Raw genomic sequence first — 21,831 nt, forward strand, 5'->3', positions numbered from 1 at the left:
AAGATATCACATTTATAAGATATAAGCCATAAGAAACATGTGAAATCATGATTACAAAGTTCTTTTACTATCCAAAAGATAGATCAGCATTTTATAATTTAGAACTTCAAAATTGTTCAAAATTATCAAAAGTACGGAGATAGTTTTTCTCAAAATGTTATAGTCAAAATTCAATATTATAAAACTTCAAAAAAGCTCCAAGTCATCAAGAGCACTTGGCTGATCTTCTCTAGAATCATCATCAGTGTCACTACTCAGCTCATCATCCTAGAAGTCTAGTTCCTCTAGAGGTCCAGTAGTCGTGTCTTCAAAAATTCCCTTTTGTGAAGAAGATGTGGAGTCCTTATGCTGATTTGTTCATGAACAATTTCAAATTGCTGCGAACATAAACAAGATATCCCAACTTACCATATAGTAGCTTGTTCTTGTTTTTAGCTTGAATGTGGTCAAAACAACTCCAGTTCCTCTCACATGCCGGTGAACTTGCTCCCTGACTCAATACTCTATTGGAAAAGCGTTGTAGTTCAGGAGTTTGTGCCCCATAGCTCATCCACCATCTATACCCAGTTACCTCAGCTTGTGACATGTCATATTGTGTTGCTTCCATTCCATACATCCCTTCTGCTATCTTGTATATCCAGCATTGGTCTCTGATCAGAGCTACAGTGTTTCGATCTCACTCATACATGCCAATGGCATCATGAAGCCCAACCATAATTTCACTATCACTTTGTCTATCAATACAAAATAATTTGGCCTCCAAATAGCAAGCTGCTGCATGAAGAGGTGTGTGCATCATTTTCCACCTGAAATACACTACCTCCCATATCTCCGTGTACTTTGCTTCCACTTTTTTTAGTGCTCTCTAAATGCACTCTTTACACCGGTTCATGCGTTCATAAAGCATGCTAAGGTAAGGAGTGTCACCATCCACCATACGAGGAACATCAACAATTAGACCACATATGTTCTGTTACATCCCAATTTTAGCCCTAAAATTTTAAGTTGTTTATAGCCGTTGAACCAAATCAATTGGTTTTTCATGTTCATGTGAAATCCAGTTAGTTCATTATAGCCATTGTTATATCATGTTAGTCATAGTCGTTATTTATTTCTTCATGTTCATGTGAAATTGAATCAGTTAATTATAGTCGTTGCATCGATTTGAATATCAAATGAAACTAGTTAGTTAAATCTAGTCGTTATGTTCATGTGAAATGGAATTAGTTAATTTTAGGCGTTGTGCAATGAAATTTCCTAACGATCACTTGAAGATTTTGCTTAACAAATTATGAATCTTGAATTGATGTTTCGGCAAGAATGTTGTTTAAAAATGTTTACATGATGAAGACCGGAGAGAGAGCGGAAGCATTACAAAACAGGATCATTGGAATGGGATGATCATATGATTCAGTCATTAGGAATGACAGGTTTGACCTAAAAATTGCCATGGCAAGGTTATTAGGGCTTGACAATAAATTTCTTACTGGAAGATCGCATGAGCTAAAATTAAAAATTAAAAACAATATAATTATAAAAATAAACAAAGTTCTTACCTTTATTGAATTTATTAAATAATAATATCATTTAATATTATTTTACTCTCTCGATTAAAATCATAAATAAATAAATACAAAGTGGCACCATTACATTAGAATTATTAATCCAATAGGTAAGAGCCTACAACGCAACAGTAAATTGCGAGCCTCTCATCGGGGAGGTCTTGAGTTCGAATCTACTCGAGATTAACAAATAATTATAATTAATCTAACAATAATAATAAAATGAATAATAAATAATATAGGCTTTGACCGATTACCAATAAAAAAAAAAAGAATTATTAATCCAATAATGCCACCTTGCAAATACGTATTTACAAACTTAACCAAGATGATAATATAATATTAAATAATATTAATAAATAAACTTTTCATGTTTCCTTTTCGTTTCAATTTTTCCCTCTTTTCATATTTTTTCTTTTCAAACTGAATGATAAAAGAATTCGAATGAATTCTTGTAACGGCAAGGAAGCCGTAAAGTCAGCTTGAAATATATTTATGTAAGCTTTGTCGTGTACTAGCATACCATTCCCCGATATCCGACTTCATTCTTTTGTAAACTTTCATCAAGTTTCCTTGCTTTGTTACGGTGCCAACAGCACCTAGGTTTTATCGTTTTGCATCCCACAATCAGTGGCACTCCCATGGAAGTCTAGGAAGGAGGCGTTGAGACAGTCACAACAAATACAACTACAGACCAAGTGTGTCACGTAAGATGGTGTATCACAATTTCCTTCTTTTTCCTTTTTACCTTGCACAGCTAAGTCGGCTTTTACTAAATCTTTTTCATGCTATGTTAGAGCAAGTGTGTTATGCAAGATGGTATCTTATAATCTCTTTCCTTTTCATTTAACTCTGCACAGTTGAGTCGGCTTCTATTAGAATCATTTCCATGCTTTGTTATAAAATGCCATCCTCGATAGAATATCTGAATCCATCTTTTCAAATCAGAATTTATACTCGCATATACTGAAACAAGAAAGTACCTTAGTTCAGTATTGTCATATGTCCAAAGAAATTTCTTTCAGTCGAATGTCTTGAAAGAGCATAATACAATTAACTATACCAAATCTGTATGAGTACTGCCTGAAGATTTTTCTTTAAAAACTTTACTTTTTAATCTCTGGAAAATGTGATTCAATAACAGATAAACAGAAATGAGAGCAAGGATATCACCCAGCTAATGCTAGAATGAGGTGATGAAGGTGTAAGATTTACAATTAAGGACAAATGTTCAGGCACCAAAGAGTCACCGGCCTGATGGCCTAATTATGGTGAGGTGTAGATGAACCTGTAAAAGAAATACATGAATGAAATCAATAACCATTATTATATAACTTAAATCTAATAAAATTAGCTCATGCAAATTCCACTTTCGAAATTAGTTGTCAAGCTGAGTGGTGGAGATCGGGTTATAAACCCACATTTCGAAATCCTTGGCTAGAGTGGTAATAGGCAGACTTGCCACAACAAATTGATCGCATTGTTGTCCTGATGCTTCAATTATTTTTCCAAATAGCTGTTGGGACCTCAACCCACCTGATTACTCTGATGGCTGGATCAATGAATGTCCCATGCCCAACCTCAGGGTAGGGAGGGCCGTTCTATTAATTTAGAACCTATGGGTAAGTAAAAAGGTCCGCAGTTGGGAGGTTAAGCCTATGATAATGCTTCTCCTCTCACCAAAGCCAGAGCTTGGACAGCCAATTAGAAAGTTTCTCAACTAAAAACAGTAAGTTCTATTTAACTTGTAAGTTCATTAATTTTCTTTTCAAGCTGTAAGTTTCTTTACTGAAAATTTAGTTATTACCTGAAAATTTAGTTAGTTGTTCAAGAGCATATTAAACTGCATTTTTCATTTCAGTAATCTACAATTAGTTTAGATTTATATCAGTTATTAGTTAATGATAAACTTGTTTCAATAGAAAAGCAAAGTAGACTTAATGTCAGTTTTTAAACCGTTTTTGAATTCTATGTCAAGTGAATATGATTTATAATTTAGATAGTTTAAGGATGAAATTAGTTAGTAGTTAAACCAGCTGTTACATGTTTGAAACCTTTAATCCACTTTCCCAAAAATTGTTGTTTAAAATGATTTGCTCTATGTTTTTCCCTTTATCACTTTTAGAAAGTGCTGAATTTTCCGACTCATTAGAACAAATCACAGATCACAAAGCTGTTTTTTCTTCAATTACCCCCCTCAATGTGATATAGAATGAAGAAAACCTTGTGTCACAAGATCTCAACAACTCTCTAAATGCATGTTGCCTGTAAAGACTCAATGTGAGACGATGGTTTCTAATGAAATTTGCAACTACTCTCCTTTTATAAATTGCTTCATGTATCAATGGGAACTTGGCCAAGTCATAAAGCAACAAATCCAAACAATGGGCTGCACATGGGCTCCAATAAATCTGTGGTTACTTCTCTACAATCAACTTCCTAACTCCTACACAATTTGTTGCACTATTAGTAACTACCTGAACCACATTTTCCACCCCTACTTCACTAATGGCTTCTTCTAATATCTGGAAAGTATACTCGGAAGTTTTTCTTTTGATTGATCGTGTCAATCACTTTCAAGAACACAATTCCTTCAGGGGAAGCCACTAAAACATTAATCAAAGGCTTATGACATATATCTGACCACCCATCACTCAATATAGTGCAACGCATTGCATTCCAAGAGGCTTTGACCTCAACTAACTTTCCTGTCACTCTACCTTTGGACCTCTTTAAAAGAGTTTTTCTAGAAGCCTCTCAAGATGGAGGTGTGTAACCTTTGCCAAACTCTATTATTTTCACAATTGCATCTCTTTTAAAGAATATCTCTATTGGTTTCCAAAAGTTGTTTAATGTTCCACTTTGTTTTATTGCACCTGTGGCTGTAGACTTGAGCAAACTAGAAGACGAAACAAATGTGAACCTAGACACATCCTCTTGAATTCTTTGTTTTTTTTGTATCTTTTTGCGGTCAGCTTCGATCATAAGGGTTAGTTCTCTTTCTATATCAGCTAACATTTCATCAGTCACTTTTGGACATGCTCTAACCCCTCCTCCAGTGCCCCCACTAATAACAAGTGGTCTCTTGCCCTTGTTAGACTTGCTATTAAATCTTTCGTACAATTAGTACAGTAGAGTTTAGCACCATCTTTTGTCACATATTTCCATACTTTAGACTCTAATTTTTTGGGAGTCATTCAATTACAACGTGCATGATACAAAACAAAGAATTAATATTTTTATTACAAATCATTCAATGTTTTTTAAAGATATTAAAATGAAATATAAGAAATAATTATTTTGGACTCTATAATGAAGCATAAATAAATACCAAATTTCAATAAGGACATACAAAAAATTAAATTAAAGTATATTAAACATTAAAAACAAAGTAAAATCACTAAATTAAAAAAAAAAAATCCTTAAACTATATGATTTAAAATATAGAATAAAAGCATAATAGGTTTTCTATGTTTATATACATTAGTTTTTTCATATAAAAATTAAAAACAATAAATAAAATAATATATTATAAATTAATTAGTAATATTAATAATAAACAAAGATAGTAAGTGTAATTATTTTGTAGTTTACTTTAAAAAAACAAATATTACATACAAAACTAAATAATTACAAAATAAAATATAAAAAAATTACAAAAATAAATATAATATTTTAACATAAATTTACGAAATAATTTAATATGAAATAAAGTATTACTGTTTTTTAACAAACATTGATATTAAAATATAAATCTATTACTATTTTAGTGTTTAAGATCTTATTGTTTAATATAAATATTTATATTAAAATATTATATTTACTAACTTAATAATTTAATTTATTATTGTTTCAAATTTTTAATTTTTAATATTTATAGTTTATTTATTTTGGGTTTACAAAATAGAAAAATGTAAAAACAAAAAATATATGATGCTTTAAATAATAAATAAATAAACAAACATATATTATAATAAAAAGATAAGGTTTAACCTAAAAATATTATTCAATATAAAAAATATACAATACATATACTTCAATTATAATAAACCTAAAACTGGAAACAAATGAAATGAAAAAATCTCGACACCTACTTGGTATCTGTTAGTGGCAATTTGAAGTTTGAATAGAGTAGTCGAGATGTCGGCGACAGGGAGATTCACGAGATTTTCGAACAGAGGTGGCTACTGCTGGGGCAAAAAAGTTCACTCACGTTGCAATATTGTTTCCACAATCACTCATCGACCAGTCATTGCAGCTTCAAATGCTTAAAACCAGACTGCTAAATGCTGAAAACCATCAACCATTCATCTTGCTTCACACGCTCAATGGACAAACAGGTCGTCATCCTTCAGAAACCCCTAAAACTCAAGGCTTTTGTTGATGCATTACAAAAAAGGGAACCGATTTATTTATAATACTTTTGGCCAAAAACCCTAAAACAATGATCAATAAATTATTATTTCCACAAAACGAGAAGATTTTCCTCTACCATACGAATTTGTAGCGAATTTTTATGTTTATTTTTTTATTTTTTAGGGTTCTCTGAATTTTGAATTTCAAGCCAAAAATTCGGCGAACCCTATGACTTAGGTGGTACCTCTATGGTCAATCATTCAAGCATCTATAACCTCTCACAATTAAAATCCTCTCCCAAGTAAGTTTTATTTGTTTTTCACTTTTCTTTTACCACATGTATTCTACAATTCATTAAATTGGTTTACATTTTTATGTTTTAGCTTAATAATTAATTTTGTAATTGTGAACATTATCTAGGTTGCAAGTTCTTCTGCTGCTACAAGGAATTGGAGTGCATACTCCTTTATCCGCTTAGAAAAGCATAACTAGTTGGGCTCTAAAAAACCTAAAGACATGGCTTTCATTCATACCAACTTGCATCTTTTGTCACAGAAGGAGGATCACTACAAAGAAGGGGCAGCCAAGCTTTGGGATGTAGAACTTGAGTGTGCAAACTTGGATGCAACGATTCAAGATTTTATCACAATCACGGATACTAATGTCAATAACATCATGACACATGGTGTATCTAGCACAAGTAGAACCACTTTTGGTTCAATTGATCTTGAACTTGCAGCAGTTGGAGGAGATGAAGATATTGATGATGAGTTTAATGCGAATCCATATGATACAGATTCGGATTGATAAACATTGACTGATGAACTATACTTTGATTTTATAGTTGTGACATTGAATGATAAACTATATCTTGATTTTTTAGTTGTGATGATTTGCTGATTTGCACTAGAATCATGAACATAGACATATATGATATTCATATCATTCATAAGGTTTATATTTTATAATCTTATTGAGTATTTGAATATGCATTGGTGAATTTATAAGCTATCAAGTGTTTTAATTTTGTAAATTTCTTTCATTTATTTGCATATGCATACTATAACTGTGTGTTTATGTTGTATGCATTTATGTATGTATGTATTTGAAAAAATAACATATATGTATCCGCATCTCCCCCTCCCCCCAAAAAAAAAATCCTGCATCCTACACCCGCTTCCGGATCCACATCTGAATTGGTAACTCAGATTTTGTCTATAGCTTAGTGCTTGGGTTCATTTTAGTTTCTTAAAGAGCTTCCACTTTCAATCTAATGATGTCAGCCGACTAGATGGTCCCGATGGTGTTTCTGTAGCCGACAGATTGACTGTCGTCGGTGTTTTGTATTTTGTAGCCGACGGGTAAATAGTTTGTAGCAGACATAATGATTGTGGCCGACGGACTCCTTCGGGAAGGTTCAGCAGATAATATTTATATCCCGTCTGGGATCATTGTAAATCATCATCTACTATTACTGATCTTATGAAGCATAATGTATGTCTGGCATATGCGAATATAATTCTGCTATTCTATTCTCTTGTCTGTATGCGTTGATTTCTTTACCAAAACGGTAAACATTTGGCGTCGTTGCCTTATGAATTTGGAAGGTGGGAGGAATGAAGATTAATACCAAATCAGCTCAACAAGGATCGAAATAAGGTCAAGGGAAAGGATGGAATCCGTACTATGCAAGAGAATTTAATTCTGGCACAGCAAGCCGAATGCTGACGGAGATTTCAAAAGATTGCCAACGGAAATTGGAGCTCCGAAGAATTGTTGGAGGAGACTCCGCAGCGGGTGGAATTGGTGGAAGAAGCACGGGAGGAGTTCTTGAATTTGTGTTTGCCGACGGAAGAAAATTCAGACAGAAGACAATCAATTCGCACGGCTCGCAGTGTCGAGGGAGCACAAGCGTGGAGTGACCTCTTCGTCCGGGATAGACTTCTGCAAGAAACAACTTCAGAAGATCCTTCTTCTTCACCAAGGTTCATAGCTATCGACACCTCCGGTGTGGGAGTGCAGACCGCCGGTGTGGGAGTTCAGACTGCCAGTGTGGGAGTGCAGATCGCCGGTGTGGGAGTGCAGACCTCCGGCGTGGGAGTAAACAGCGCCAGTGTTGCAGGACCCAGTAACGCCTCTCTACCAAATTCAGTTGTGATGGCGGGACCCAAAGAAAAGCTACCGAAGTTTGAGGGCGATGGTATAGCTGACCCCATCCGACATTGTAAGACATGTGAGATGATCTAGCGAGCAAATAGAATCACAGATGCCAACGAATGGGTCAGGCAATTTCCGGCAACCCTATGGGGTGTGGCGATTGATTGGTTTTCAGATACGGATCCACAAAAGCTAAATAGTTGGGATAACATTAAAAAAGAGTTCCTGGCAGAATTTAAACTCTTGCGGGATGATAATGAAATCGTACCAGAGATTTTCAATTACAAACAGGGGAAGCACGAAACTGTACTTAATAAACAAAATGGAAAGCAAGCCGGCAGACGAATTGCAGAAAAGATGGTTCTTAGACGGCCTACGCTCGAAATTGCGGAGGAAAATGAAAATTGTGCCACCGTCGTCATATGTGGACGCGTATAACAGAGCACTGGACCTTGAAAGTGAGCAGAAGACAAAGAAGAAGAAAACTAGCTCCTCTGATTCTGATGACGACGAGCCTGCCAAAGATGATAGTAGCGACGACGAAGGCAGCAGCAAGAAGGTTTGTGCCCTACAGAAAGATATGGTTTGCATGATGATGGAGTTTAAAAACATGCACAAGGAGCCAAAAGGCAGTGAGCTATGGTGCACGGAGTGCAAGACCGACGGTCATACTAAAGGATCATGTCCAAAGAATCAATTCTACGACATTTGTCAAATCATGGGCCATTCGACAAAAGAGTGCCCCTTTAACATGAAGACAAGAGGACCTCTGCAGGTGCTTCTCACATAGGAGACTTCCCCGTCGGGTAGTAGCGGAAACACAAATACCGTCGGTGCTACATCCGGAGGATACAGGAATAATCGGCGTGGACAGAACAATGACAACAACAATAACAATACCAATACGAGCAGAAGCCGGATCCAGTATGATGCAAATGGACGGCCAATTATTCAGTGCCACGCATGTAACTTGTGGGGGCATTTTGCGCGGGAGTGTCCAACAGCAAATACACCTCAACTATTGTGCCGATGGTGCGGACCCGACGATCACGACGACTCAAAGTGTCCAAAATCCGAAGTGAACTTGATCACTATCGGGGCGGATGAGGAAGAAGCTTTGGCAATTATGCGGCAACAAGCAAAAGAATACCCGGACCCCGCCGAAGAGAAAAGGAAATTTGCGGAAGCACGAGCAGAGGTTGGAAAAGTATCCCAAGCAGCAACACCTCTGGACACCACCGGCACTTCAGCGAGGAATTTCGCAGAACAAAACATAGTACGGAAAATTTTGCAAATGGAGGTGCGAGTAAAGGTAAATGATTTGCTTCTCACCATGCCTCAACTTCGATCTGCTCTTTCAAATATTGCAGGAGAATCAAGTCAAGGGAAGGAAAAGTCACCAGGAGAACCAAGTCAAGGGAAGGAAAAGGAAATTGCTATAGGAGGAGAAGATCAAATGTTGCTGGCGCTGACATCCAGACGACACCCTACAGTCGTCAAGATGGGGATCCTTGGACATGTTCTCACAGACACAATAGTTGACGGAGGGTCCGGCGTAAATGTATTGCTAGAAGAAACCTAGAGGAAACTTGGACAGCCGACATTGTGGCCTCCGAGATTTCAGCTGCTGACCACCGATCAACATGGCATTAAACCACTAGGTATTCTCATGGCACAACCAGTAACCATTGGCACTCAGCCGTTCCTGATGGATTTCATGGTGATTTCCTTGAAGAGGAAAGGCTATGACGCCATCCTGGACCGCGGGTGGCTTATCGAAGCAAGAGCCGGACACGACTGGAAGAAGAACACCTTGTCACTGGAAAGTAAAGGCCGCCGATTCGTCATTGATCTGCATACCCAAATGGTAGGGGAAGAGGCCCTGTCGTCAAATTCTGAGGGAGAGGAGGATGAAGGCAAACAATGGATGGAACCGGATTAGGAGGGCGTTCCGATTGGATGGGGGATCAACGGATGACGACTTGGATTCCGTCAACGGTCTCTACCACTGGCAAATGGAGGACTATGAATTATTTCACAGCTGCAATGTTCTGTCAATTGAGAACGAATATCCGAAGGAGTTTAGTGAAGTAAAGGAGGGGGAGGCACCGTTGGATGTTACACCTGCCCATGCATTCAGTGAAGGGGAGACAATCAAGTATAATGAAGCTACGCTGCAAACGATGAATTTGGGGGACGAGGCAGAGCCGAAGAACATACTGGTCGGAGATAATTGGGATCCAGTACTCAAGGCCGCGGCATTTAAGATATTTCTAGAGTACAAGGATGTATTTGCATGGACATACAAGGACCTCAAGGGAGTATTGCTAGAATTGTGTGTGCACCGCATCCCACTGGTGGAGGGAGCTGTACCTGTACGAAAGCGACCCTACAGGATGAACAAGAACTATGCGGCACGGGTTATGGAGGAAATCAACCGGATGCTGGAAGCTGGCATTATCTTCAAGGTACAGACCAACGAATGGGTGTCGCTGATAGTCATCTCATTGAAGAAGGATACTACTCAGATCCGGATATGTGTCGATTTCAGATGCCTGAATGCAGTAACGATCAAGGACCCTTTTCCGATTCCATTCATAAATAGCATTCTGGAGGAGGTCACGGGACATGAAATCTACTCCTTTATGGATGGGTTCTTCGGATACAATCAGATTTCTATAGCGGAGGAGGATAAGTTGAAGACAACGTTTGTCATCGAAGATGGGGTCTACGCATACAACCGGATGCCATTTGGGTTGTGTAACGCGTCGGCCACATTCCAACGGATTATACTGCATATCTTCGACAGGATGTCCGTGGGAAACTTCAAAGCCTTCCTGGATGATTGGTCAATATTTAGCACGGAAGACGAACACCTGGCAGCACTCGGTGAATGCATGGAGAGATGTCGCAGAGCCCGGCTAGCATTGAATCCCAAGAAGTGCAGATTCATGGTTCCGCACGAAAGACTACTCAGACACATTGTCTGTAAGGAAGGATTAAAGACGGATCTCGACAAGGTGTCCCACCCGTTGGATAAGTTAACCTGCAAGGAAGAATCATTTAGATGGGATAAAGAGCAGGACGAGGCATTTGAAGGGCTAAAGGTACGACTGGCTACGGCACCCATCCTGGCATATCCAGACTGGAATAAAGAGTTTCATGTTCATGTGGATGCCTCCAACTATGCAATCGGCGCGACCCTAGCACAGACTGGTAACCACAGACTAGATCACTCGATATAGTTTGCCAACCGGTTGTTATCAAAGGTCGAGCAGAACTACAGCACGACTAAAAGAGAAGCATTGGGAATGGTCTATGCTGTGCAAAAATTCCGTCATCATTTGCTTGCTACATCGTTTGTGTTCTATGTTGATCACCAGGCCCTGTTGTACATGATTAATAAACTTGTCATCCAAGGGAGGATCAGCAGATGGCTACTACTAGTGCAGGAATTCACTTTCAAAATCATTGTCCGGCCAGGAAAGAAACATGTCAGTGCCGACCACCTGTCGTAGATCAAAACAGGGGAACCAACGAAGGGTGTGAATGACAACTTCCCTGACGCGCAGCTATTTCAGATTGGGGTACTGCCAGAATGGTACAGGAGTATTGGCGAGTACCTGTCAACAGGACAGTGTCCCACTGGGATGTCACCGAATGATAGGCGCAAGTTGATAATTAGGAGTCGCACATTTCAATTGATCAATGGATTGCTCTACAAAATGGGGCCGGATCGTATTCTTCAGCGGTAAGTGCTGGAAGAGGAGATACCGCAGGTGTTAAAAGAAGCACATGAGGGTCCCACGGGAGGACACATGGGGCCCGACACCACTGCACGGAAGATATTGCACGCAGGTCTCTAGTGGCCGACGGTGTACAATGACGCGCGGGAATGGATCGTCAGATGTGACACTTGCCAATGGGCCGGGAAGCTGCTGAAGAGAGATTTTATGCCACTTCACCCCTCACATGCGCAAGAACTTTTTGAGAGATGGGGATTAGATTTCATTGGACCACTGAGGGTGAGCAAGACTCGACGGTGCCGGTACATCATTGTTGCAACGGAGTACCTGACCAAGTGGGTGGAGGCACGTGCGTTACCAGATAACTCAGCCGTCAACACGGCGAAATTTATTTATGAACAGATCATTACCAAGTATGAAATCCCATTACAATTAACAAGTGATAGGGGAGGTCATTTTGTTAATCATGTCATCTGCTTGCTCACCGCCTAGTTCAAGATTTATCATTCATTGTCAAGTCCGTATTATCCAAGAGCAAATGGACAGGCCGAAGCTACCAATAAAATCTTAGTCTCCATCATCTACAAATCCTGTGCGGTTGAAGGTGCTGATTGGGAGGAAAACTTACCCGCCACCCTGTGGGCTTACCGCACAGCATACAAGGTGACACAGGGCACACACCATTCCAGTTAATGTTTGGACAGGAAGCGGTAGTCCTAGCGGAATTCATGATCCCGAGTCTGCGAATAGCGTTGGAAAACAAGTTGGATGACAACAGAAGCTTACAAGAGCAGTTAAACAATCTAAATGAGCTAGAGGAGAAGCGATTGCTGGCACAGTGGGCGACGGAAGTGGCACAGAACAGACGCAAGGTCTGGCATGATAAGCATCTGAAACGTAGGAGATTCCAGCCGGGACAGTTAGTATTGAAGTATGATGGTCGCAATGAAATCAAGCCAAGAAAATTTAAGGTGTGGTGGGTTGGACCATACCAGATCCAGGAGGTTGGTGACAATGGAGCGATCAAACTATCGATGTTGGACGGACAGGAGGTGCCTCAGTCAGTTAACAGATCTAAATTGAAAATATACCGTGCAAGAAGGGTGTCGTTGTCGCCCAGTGCTCACATGAATTCTCCGTCATCATCATTAAAAGACTGTGAGGTGGCGACGCCAAATGGAGGTACCTCTATAATTTAATTTTTGAAAAAAAAAAAAAATTTTAAAAAAAAAACAAAAAAAGAGTAAAGGCCGCAGGAGAATGCCCCACGGGCAACTCTCCGCGAGAGATGACCCGCGGGCACATCTCCGCGGGAGATGGTTCCTCGGGTAGCCTCCCGCGGGAGATGGCCCGCGGGCACATCTCTGCGAGTGTCCGCGGGGTTGCTAAAAACGACATATCGTTCCCTCCTTTGCATTTGCCAGGTCCGCGGGGCTGCTAAAACTGAAGTATTATTCCCTCCTTTGCATTTGCCGGCATTGCGAGATCGTTCCGTTCACTCCTAACGCACATTCCTTGCTATTGCTTGACTCTCTTCCCGCGGGGTATTCATGCGAAGGTTGTTCTAAGATAACACTGCCCGCAGAGTTCTATGTTCAAACTTCATGATTCCTTTTTCGCGTAGGAGGTATATTCACGTCTTCCAGAAACAAATTCAAGCGATTCCGCATAGGAGAACAAGATCAATTTGTGTGCTCTGCAGTTCCCGTGTTCGATCCAGAGGAAGACCAACAGGTGGGAATAACACTCTCCTGCGGGTGAATTAGGATTTCCTCCATTTTATTTTATTTTAAAAGAAAAATCATCAAGATCTAAGGCGGAAATGGTTAAGGCTAATACGTTGAAGTGGGCATCAGAGTGGCTAGAATCTCAACTCGAATGGATTCCTAGGTATACAGGTGGATCACGAGGGGCTTGTTTCTCTGCGGAGTCTTCCTTGAGAGCGCACAAAAGCCGTCATTGCCATGGGAAGATTTGATTTTTAGCAGTACAGGGTTTCTTCCCACCAGCAAGTGGAAATTGAGAAGGAATGGTCGAAATTTTGTGCAGGTTACAATTCGTGATTGTTGACGCTAAGAGTAACCATCCTTTATTTTGCCCTGTGCTCATCCTTGGAGGCTGTTTTCATCTCTCACTGATTGTGAGCATCATAGCAGACAGTATTTCCCCGCGGGGAGTGTGCTTCTAACACATGGAGGAAACTTGTATAAGAGAAAATAAGCCATTTTTGCATGGAGTCAGCGAGCAAGCGAAAGCCGTGGAAGAGTCAATTGGCAGCAAATATGGACAAGAATTCAAGGGTTTTGGCATCAGGGATTCGAGTTGCAGGCCCCTCCGGTTCCAGCAGCAAGAAATAGAAGACCAAGGAGGAACTCATTTATCTCACCGTCCAGTTTGAGTCTTAGTGGGAGCGAATGCCGGAGGTGGTGGCAGGAGACCCCAGAGGCAGACTAGATTAAACAGATTTTAATGCGGGCACAAGTGCATTGGGCCATCCAGCTTCCCATCTTTTCCATCCGATTGTTTGAATCAGTATTGCGCACCATGATAAAGACATATAGCGCCCGAAGTAGAACAAGTACATTCCTGTACAAAAAGCAGCAGATGACGGTGTCCTTTAAACCTAGAGATTTCACTAGGGTTTTCGGCATCCCTGGCCCCGATGGGAGGAAAGTGGAAATCAAGAACCATAAACTCTCACGAGAACGGAAGGAGCATTGGATAGATCTAGTGTGTCGGGATCTTACACCCGTGGAGCGGGAGGCAGCAGTTCAGGGGTCAAAGTGCAGAGGGCTTCGCAAGGACTTTATTCGGGAGGGTCACTGGCGGTGTATCATGGACGTCATCAAGAGCAGGTTGACAGGTGCCACTCGAGCTTCAGATATAGCATTACCGCAGATTGTGTTTATGAATGGCATCATGCAGGGAGTGGTATATGATTGGGCCTCAATCCTGGCTGACAAGATGGAGGAATTTATGACCCTTCAGCAGCGAACATTTTTTATGCTGCACCATGCCATCGGGTTGTTTCTGGAGGTTGCAACGAGCCAGATTCCACTGGATGATTTTGAGGCTCCTCCAAGGGGCAAGTTGGCAGATGAGGAGCCTCCCATATTCTATTGGCGACACTTGGATACAGGAGGATCAGCAACAGGCCACAAGAAAGTACTTCGCGGACTAGATGCTTCCGGAGAGACAGACAGCAAACGGGAGGGCACTTCGGTGAGTGATGGGGCTGAGTCTGTGGAAGAAGAGGAGAGCACTTCGGCGGAAGTTGGCATTGAGGCAGCGGGTAGTGGGCCCACATTCTTTACCCCTCCTCAACTGTCAACTTCAGCGCACTTGACTACCTTTCTGATAGTTATTCCGCCGTTTGGCGAGCGCCATGCCCCGATCCTCATGACTCCTCCAGCGGAGGTCGATGTCCTGCGAACAATGACGAAGATGGTCCCACAGACAGCGATAGATGTTGCCTTGCGGACAGTCATCGAGATATTACTGAAAGCTGTAGCAGAGATGATTCTAGTTGTACCAGCAGATGTCACCGTCGCAGTCTCACAGAGAGCCTGAGCCGCAGGTTCGATTGGAGGTCATTGATTGTGATGCAGTTGTCACTGTTTCGTCATCTTTTTTAGCAGAGGCCAAGTTAGCCCAGCCAGTACCAGAGGAGAACATGGAGCTCGCGCAGTCAGACCAACCGGAGGTGATGGATAGAGCTAGTGTGTTTCTGAGGCAGCAGTTCCGACTCACTCCTACCAAGCAGGGTCTGTCCATTTAGTCTCTTAGGCGTTCAAGAACATCACCGGTAGTACCAGAGCCTCAGCTTCAGGAGGAGGGAATGCCACATGCCGTGGTTGCGCCGACAACAGAGGAGGCAGCACCGGATGTGGGCATGGCTCCCGCTGATGAGGAGCATAGGGATGCGGAATGGTCATTGGAGGACTTCGCCAAGGAGGATTACAGGTCGGATGAGGACAGGTGCCGGGATTACCTCAGGACTATGAAGTCTGCATTGAAGAAGGGACACGATGTGGCAATTCAGGCCCTGACTCAACGGAGGGAGTGGCATTTGATTAGAGCATATATCTGTGGGATCTATCCTTGACGATTTCAGACTTGTTTTGTAAACAAGGGTTGGCCGGCGGTGGAGACAGTTGAGATGTTGGCAGATTGGGCTACTGAGCCGGACTTGGGACCTAGTGACACCCCTCTAATGAGGCTGGCACATGGGATTGTGAGATTGTACAAGGATGTTTATTATGGTCATCGATGTGCGAAGGCGGACAGGGTTGCAGCAGAGAGATCAGTGGCAGTTGAGAGTGAGGCTAGAAAAAAGCTAGCCGCCGACTTGGCCGACCAACAGGCAGCATGGGCCACAAAGCGGGCAGCACTACTGGAAGATATGGCAACAGCGATGCAAGAGAGGGACGTGGCTAGGCAAGGTATAGAGGCGGCGGTCCAAGATAAGGATGCGACTGAGCACGAGATGCAGTTAGCTAGGAGGCAGGCTATGGATGTGGCGCTTCTTCTAAAGGAGGCCGTTGAGGTTAATTCTCAGATTCAGACAAATCTCCGCATCAGGACAGAGCAGGTGTATGAGTTACGTCGCCAACAGCACACTTCTGGGACGCCCCCTCTCTAGTATTTCTTCTGTTGTCTGTAAGTTGTCTCCTAATTTTGTTAGTCGTCAGGAGACGACTGTTCTTTTTGGGGGGATGGTGTCAGCCGACTGGATGGTCCCGGCGGTGTTTCTGTAGCCGACAGATTGACTGTCGTCGGTGTTTTGTATTTTGTAGCCGACGGGTAAATGGTTTGTAGCGGACATAATGATTGTGGCCAACGGACTCCTTCGGGAAGGTTCGGCAGATAATATTTATATCCCGTCTAGGATCATTGTAAATCATCATCTACTATTACTGATCTTATGAAGCATAATGTATGTCTGGCATATGCGAATATAATTCTGCTATTTTGTTCTCTTGTCTGTATGCGTTGATTTCTTTACCAGTACGGTAAACAAATGAGAGCTTTGCCCTCGCACACTATTTTTATTTGTGTTGTTCTCAAAAAGATAAATTAAAATACTTATCTGATCTAAGTTTTATTCTTTATAACACAGCCATTGCAAAATTGGAATGAATTGAAAATTGCCTACTGCCTATTTCTTCAAAAGATAAAGCAATGAAGACATAATTGTTATTGAAGAGAACGTAAATAACATGCATTATCAAGCAAGTCCATTGTCCTTTAGTAGACATCCATAGTATCGATCAAATTGTGAACACAGTATTCAATTCTTGAGCATTTAAACATGAAACCACATTGGCAGACAAATTTGATAATAGAGTTGTGTACAGAAACTCTTTAGATTCTTACCATGCATTTAGACAAGTCAAACTAAGAAGAGCTTTCTCATTTGCAGAAGACAACAGCTGATAGAATGCACATAATCCATCGTCATCAACAACAACAATGACCAATATGGCAACAAACACTTTCAAAAGAATTGAACAATTAGGTCTTGGTTTCCTGAACAGATAGATCTAACACAGAAGAGCATCACAAAACTAAGTCCAGTTAAAACTGGTTGTGGGAAGGAAAAGTGCACAACTAGGTATATCTTCAACCAATTGTTAGTTCTCAAAATGATCAGCGATGCAGGTACACAATATGGTACAAATTCCTCTTCCTTCTAGCTTCTTTGCAAGCAAAAGTTAATCTATAAATAATGTTTGTTAGAAACTATTGGACAACATTCCAATCTGTACCAGAGATCAAATTTATATTGTTGATTATGTTTTACACAAATTATTTTCAAGGACATACGTTTCATTACAAAAATATAAACCAATGGCCTAAGGACATGCGTGTCACTAGCTATATCACATCAGAAGCAACACAAAAATTCCCATCTCCATAAATTATTTTTCATCTTGTGATTACAAGCTATAAATTATAAAAGCTGCATCTTAAACTCAAATACTCAACTGTACTCCAGTCACTATTCTGTCATATTTAGTTATAATGGTGAATCCTACGATGAGTATCAGTTATATTTAAATAGACCACTAAGAAATCATATGAGGCTGCATATGTCTCTTAATGGCATTTTCAGATTCATACATTCTTATCCAGAAAGCACTATCACTCCCGATTACTACTGTACAGTAAAAGGAAGTTAACAGCAAGATAGTTGTAATATTATTGGAAAAAGTTGTAAATACCTTTGATTTCCCTTCAAATGCCTCAAAGATGGATTCTGTTGCCAATGTAGCAGCTAAAGGAACAATTCCACCAGTCATCAACTTTGCAAAGCATGCAATATCTGGTACACAACCTAGGAGCTCTGCAGCAGACTTGAGGGCACAAGAAAAAGTAAATAGTAATCTCTACCAGCCAATCTGCCATGGTTCTTAACTTTTTCCTACTTGGACAGGACAGTCAGATTGACTTGGGGAATACAACATTCAAATGACATTTTGAAGAAGCAAAACAGGATATTTGAATGATTAACAAAACTAAGGAGATCCGGATAAACTAACATGTTAATATACCTGAACTCCAAGGCGCCAAAAACCAGTAAAGACCTCATCGAATATTACAGGTATTCTATGCTTCTGGCATTCATTGACAAGCACCCGCTGGAAAAGTGGATCAATCATGTGCATTCCACCAGCAGCATGAATAACTTCAAGTACAAAAGTATAGAGCTATTAACTTTCCAAGAACTTATGATTTTGTAGAAAGATTAATATAGCAAAATGACAAGTATCATGTTAGGAATAAATGCAAAACAAATGTAATGCAAATTCAAAATTCAATGAAGAAATTGATTGAAACAAGAGTAGGCATGCACCAATATGAGTATGATTTACAATTGAACAAACAAAGGAATTTTAATTACGTCCATGAGACTGACAGTCTTAAAGGACCAAGAACCATACCGTAAGCCATCTTCATGTTCTTCTCGGTGTCAGTTTTCTGGTTATGGATTTTTATCAGAAAATGAGCAGTTTCGTGAATCATTGCATCCCCAAAAGTTGGTTTAGAGTTAGATAACCATCCTTCAGGTTGTTCCCATATTGACCCCACATATCATGGTAAGCAGCATATTTAAAAATGAAGTGCCGATCAGTTTCAACTACTACTTTGCTGCAGAACGTACCTCTTTTCTCTTCCCAAAACTCTTTGGGAACAATACATCTAAATGTCTCACACCTCGGATGATGAGACCTGGTTATTAATCTGCCACTAACAATCTATCCTACCCTTAAGGTAAGAGAGACTTTCCTCTTGTGACACTCTTCTACCATTCTTTCCAACACTGCTAATTTTTGAGATTTCCCATCAACTACAGATTTTTTTACGTTAAAATTATAACCCATGATATAAGTCCACATCCAAAATATGTAGTGCTTTATTTCAATTTCACAAAAGATTATCTGTTTAATATAAATTTTCTATGTACATCAAAAGTCCTGGAAATGAGGAAAGTATCAAGAAAAAACCACTATACTGAGTCAGGATAGGAATAAACATAGATTAAAAATGTTAAGAATATAAAAATTCACATAATTTCTAAAATAAGCTATAAAGGAGTTTATATCAGCCTGGATGGACTCTAGAAGCTCTGAAAATGAGAATTGTCACACAAGAATTTGAAAACAAAGAATTTTTAAAAATAAGGATCCCATGAATTATATTTCAACATATGATAATACATATACATCAATGATTCAAAATTACCAATAAATAATCATATATCTCACTAAGGGATACATTGTGTTGTGAATCAAGGGGTAAATAATCAGGACTCGATCAGAAATTGGTACTAATTAAGGGCTAATCAGAGAATAACTAAGTCACCAACTCTTCCTCAGAAACCCTGGATGCGAAAGCTGGTGTGTGGAAGCCTGGTGCATCCGGTAGCCCTGTGGATGCCAAAAGGATGCCACCCACAGGCACCCAGAGTCCAAGAAAGGATTTATGTGCTTTCTACTTGATGATGTCGGTGCCTTAGGAGCGAAAATATGTGATTGAAGATCTCCTAGTATGGCATACTGTGCTAATATGTCTAGGCAAACTGTGAATTGATCTGTCTATCGTATTGTAGCTGGCCAAACTATTAATACTTCTGTAACTTTCCTTCATTGGTTGGGCGTCTAGTTCTCTATGGAAGTTGACAGTTCTGGGAAGTTATTTACATGTTATCCAAGGATACTTATAGCCAAGATGCACATGAGTCACAAATTAATATATATCTTGGTTCTACTTGTTGTTTGAACTGTATTTGGTCGTCTTGGTTCAAGGTGTCATTGCTGTTACTAAACAGATTTGTTAGTAATCAGCCATTTTGGGGCATTGGCATAACCCAGATTTCTTATTTATTTGCTAGTCACCAGTTATATATATATACACACCTATGTTCCTCCGAGTTTCCGGGACAGGGATGGCAGGGGATGGCGGGATGGGTTTCTAAGACGGCAAATTTTTTCGACAATTTTGGGGACTAGGGGTGGGGGGGACTATATATATATAGGGAAATTTTAAAATATACACTAAAAATTGCAAATATACATGTCATTCATATGAAACTAAGCACAAAGCATGTCATTTAGACATTATAGAACTTTAATATACACCATTTGAATGCCATCTAAGAAATAATAACCGATTTCAGTACTTAATTGTCAACATGCATACCAATATGTGAACAAAAATATTTAAATATAAGTTTAGCAGTGAACAATATCATAAAAATCTGGAAATCTAAATATGCCCAAAGGTTAGAGGGCTGTCATAAAATTTCATCATCATGTTCAAGTTCAACATAGAATACAAAATATAGAAAAATGAAGTAGACTGCTGCTCAAGCTCTTGGAAGCAAAAAATCACCTCTTCTTGCAAAATGAAAACCCCAGCTAGCTGCAACACACTCCAACTTCACAAGCAAAACCAAACAAATGACAAAACAACCACAATGTGGTCTTTTTTCACCTTTTAGGGCATTTGGAGAGGCAGAGCCCACTGGACGACCAAGTAAGGACAAACAAAATAAATTTTTTTGTTTTAATTATTTTTTTAAAGATTCACAAAAAACAGGGACGGCTGGCCATCCCCGGTACGGTTAGCGGACTTTTGGACATCCCCTTTCCATACTAAGGACAGCAAGCCATCCCCCTTTTCTTTCCCAAAAGTCCCCGAGTTTCGGAGATGTCCCCTAGTGATTTGCAAATGTTGGGGACAGCTAGGGGAGGTCCCCTACCCGTCCCCCCATCCCCGAGACATCCCCGTCTCAGAAACATGGGTTTTTTGGCCGGGGATGCATCCTTGGGGTACATAGATATACACACACATCCACATCCCCCCAAAAGAAAAAATTCCTGCATCCTGCATCCACTTCCAGATCTGAATCGGTAACTTACAAGAATAACAATAAGAAGATTCTGAGTCTAGGGTCTTATATTATTCTATTATTCATAATGCAGAAAAAATGATTAATTTATCTATGTGATTTTATAATTTATCTTGGTCTGCTGTTAATAAACAAAAAGACAAGAACTTGTCTGTAATAGTCAGTCACAAGGGAATGGGAGAGAGTCTGCAATAAGGGAGACTGGAGAACAGCTAAGGGCACTCTGTTGCAGTGGCAGATAAGGAAGAACATCTATAAGGGCACTAACTGCTAAGGACACCCTACTGCAAGTACCTTCCCACCTCCTATGTTGGGGGACTGTTGGTAAATCACAGTTAACTCCAACCATAAAAGAATGGAGAACTGTATGGAGGGAGAACCCCTGTATTAGGGCACCACAACATGCCTCCTTACTCTACATCATCAATATTTGGAATTCACATACAACTAAAGTGCTTCATAATGATGAAGACATATTTGCTTTAGTCTAATCCTTGATTTATTTGGGAATAATATTTATTGGGATCTAATCCTCATATTATAAAAAATACTTATGTATCTGCTTGTATGTTAGCATTTGCGTTCATCTAGTGAA

At 40.0% G+C, this 21,831-nt stretch overlaps 1 protein-coding gene across 4 annotated transcripts in view; it reads right to left on the reverse strand.

Annotated features, from left to right (window-relative positions):
* BIO1 (adenosylmethionine-8-amino-7-oxononanoate transaminase) overlaps positions 1-21,831 on the reverse strand; it is a 287,024-nt gene that overhangs the window by 19,430 nt on the left and 245,763 nt on the right. For all 4 annotated transcript variants that reach the window (XR_016364885.1, XR_016364884.1, XM_089832134.1 and 1 more), the window contains exons 10-11: positions 18,376-18,509; positions 18,046-18,177 (exon numbers count right to left, since the gene is read on the reverse strand). Coding sequence is in view for 2 of the 4 variants with exons in the window: in XM_089832134.1 (XP_089688260.1) it covers positions 18,046-18,177; positions 18,376-18,509 (266 nt within the window). In the remaining 2 variants the exon portion in view is untranslated. The remainder of the gene's footprint in view (positions 1-18,045; positions 18,178-18,375; positions 18,510-21,831) is intronic.

The sequence above is a fragment of the Cupressus sempervirens genome, chromosome 5 (assembly GCF_028749045.1).
Source record: "Cupressus sempervirens isolate cs-2001-9-10 chromosome 5, ASM2874904v1, whole genome shotgun sequence".
Classification (NCBI taxonomy): Eukaryota; Viridiplantae; Streptophyta; class Pinopsida; order Cupressales; family Cupressaceae; genus Cupressus; species Cupressus sempervirens.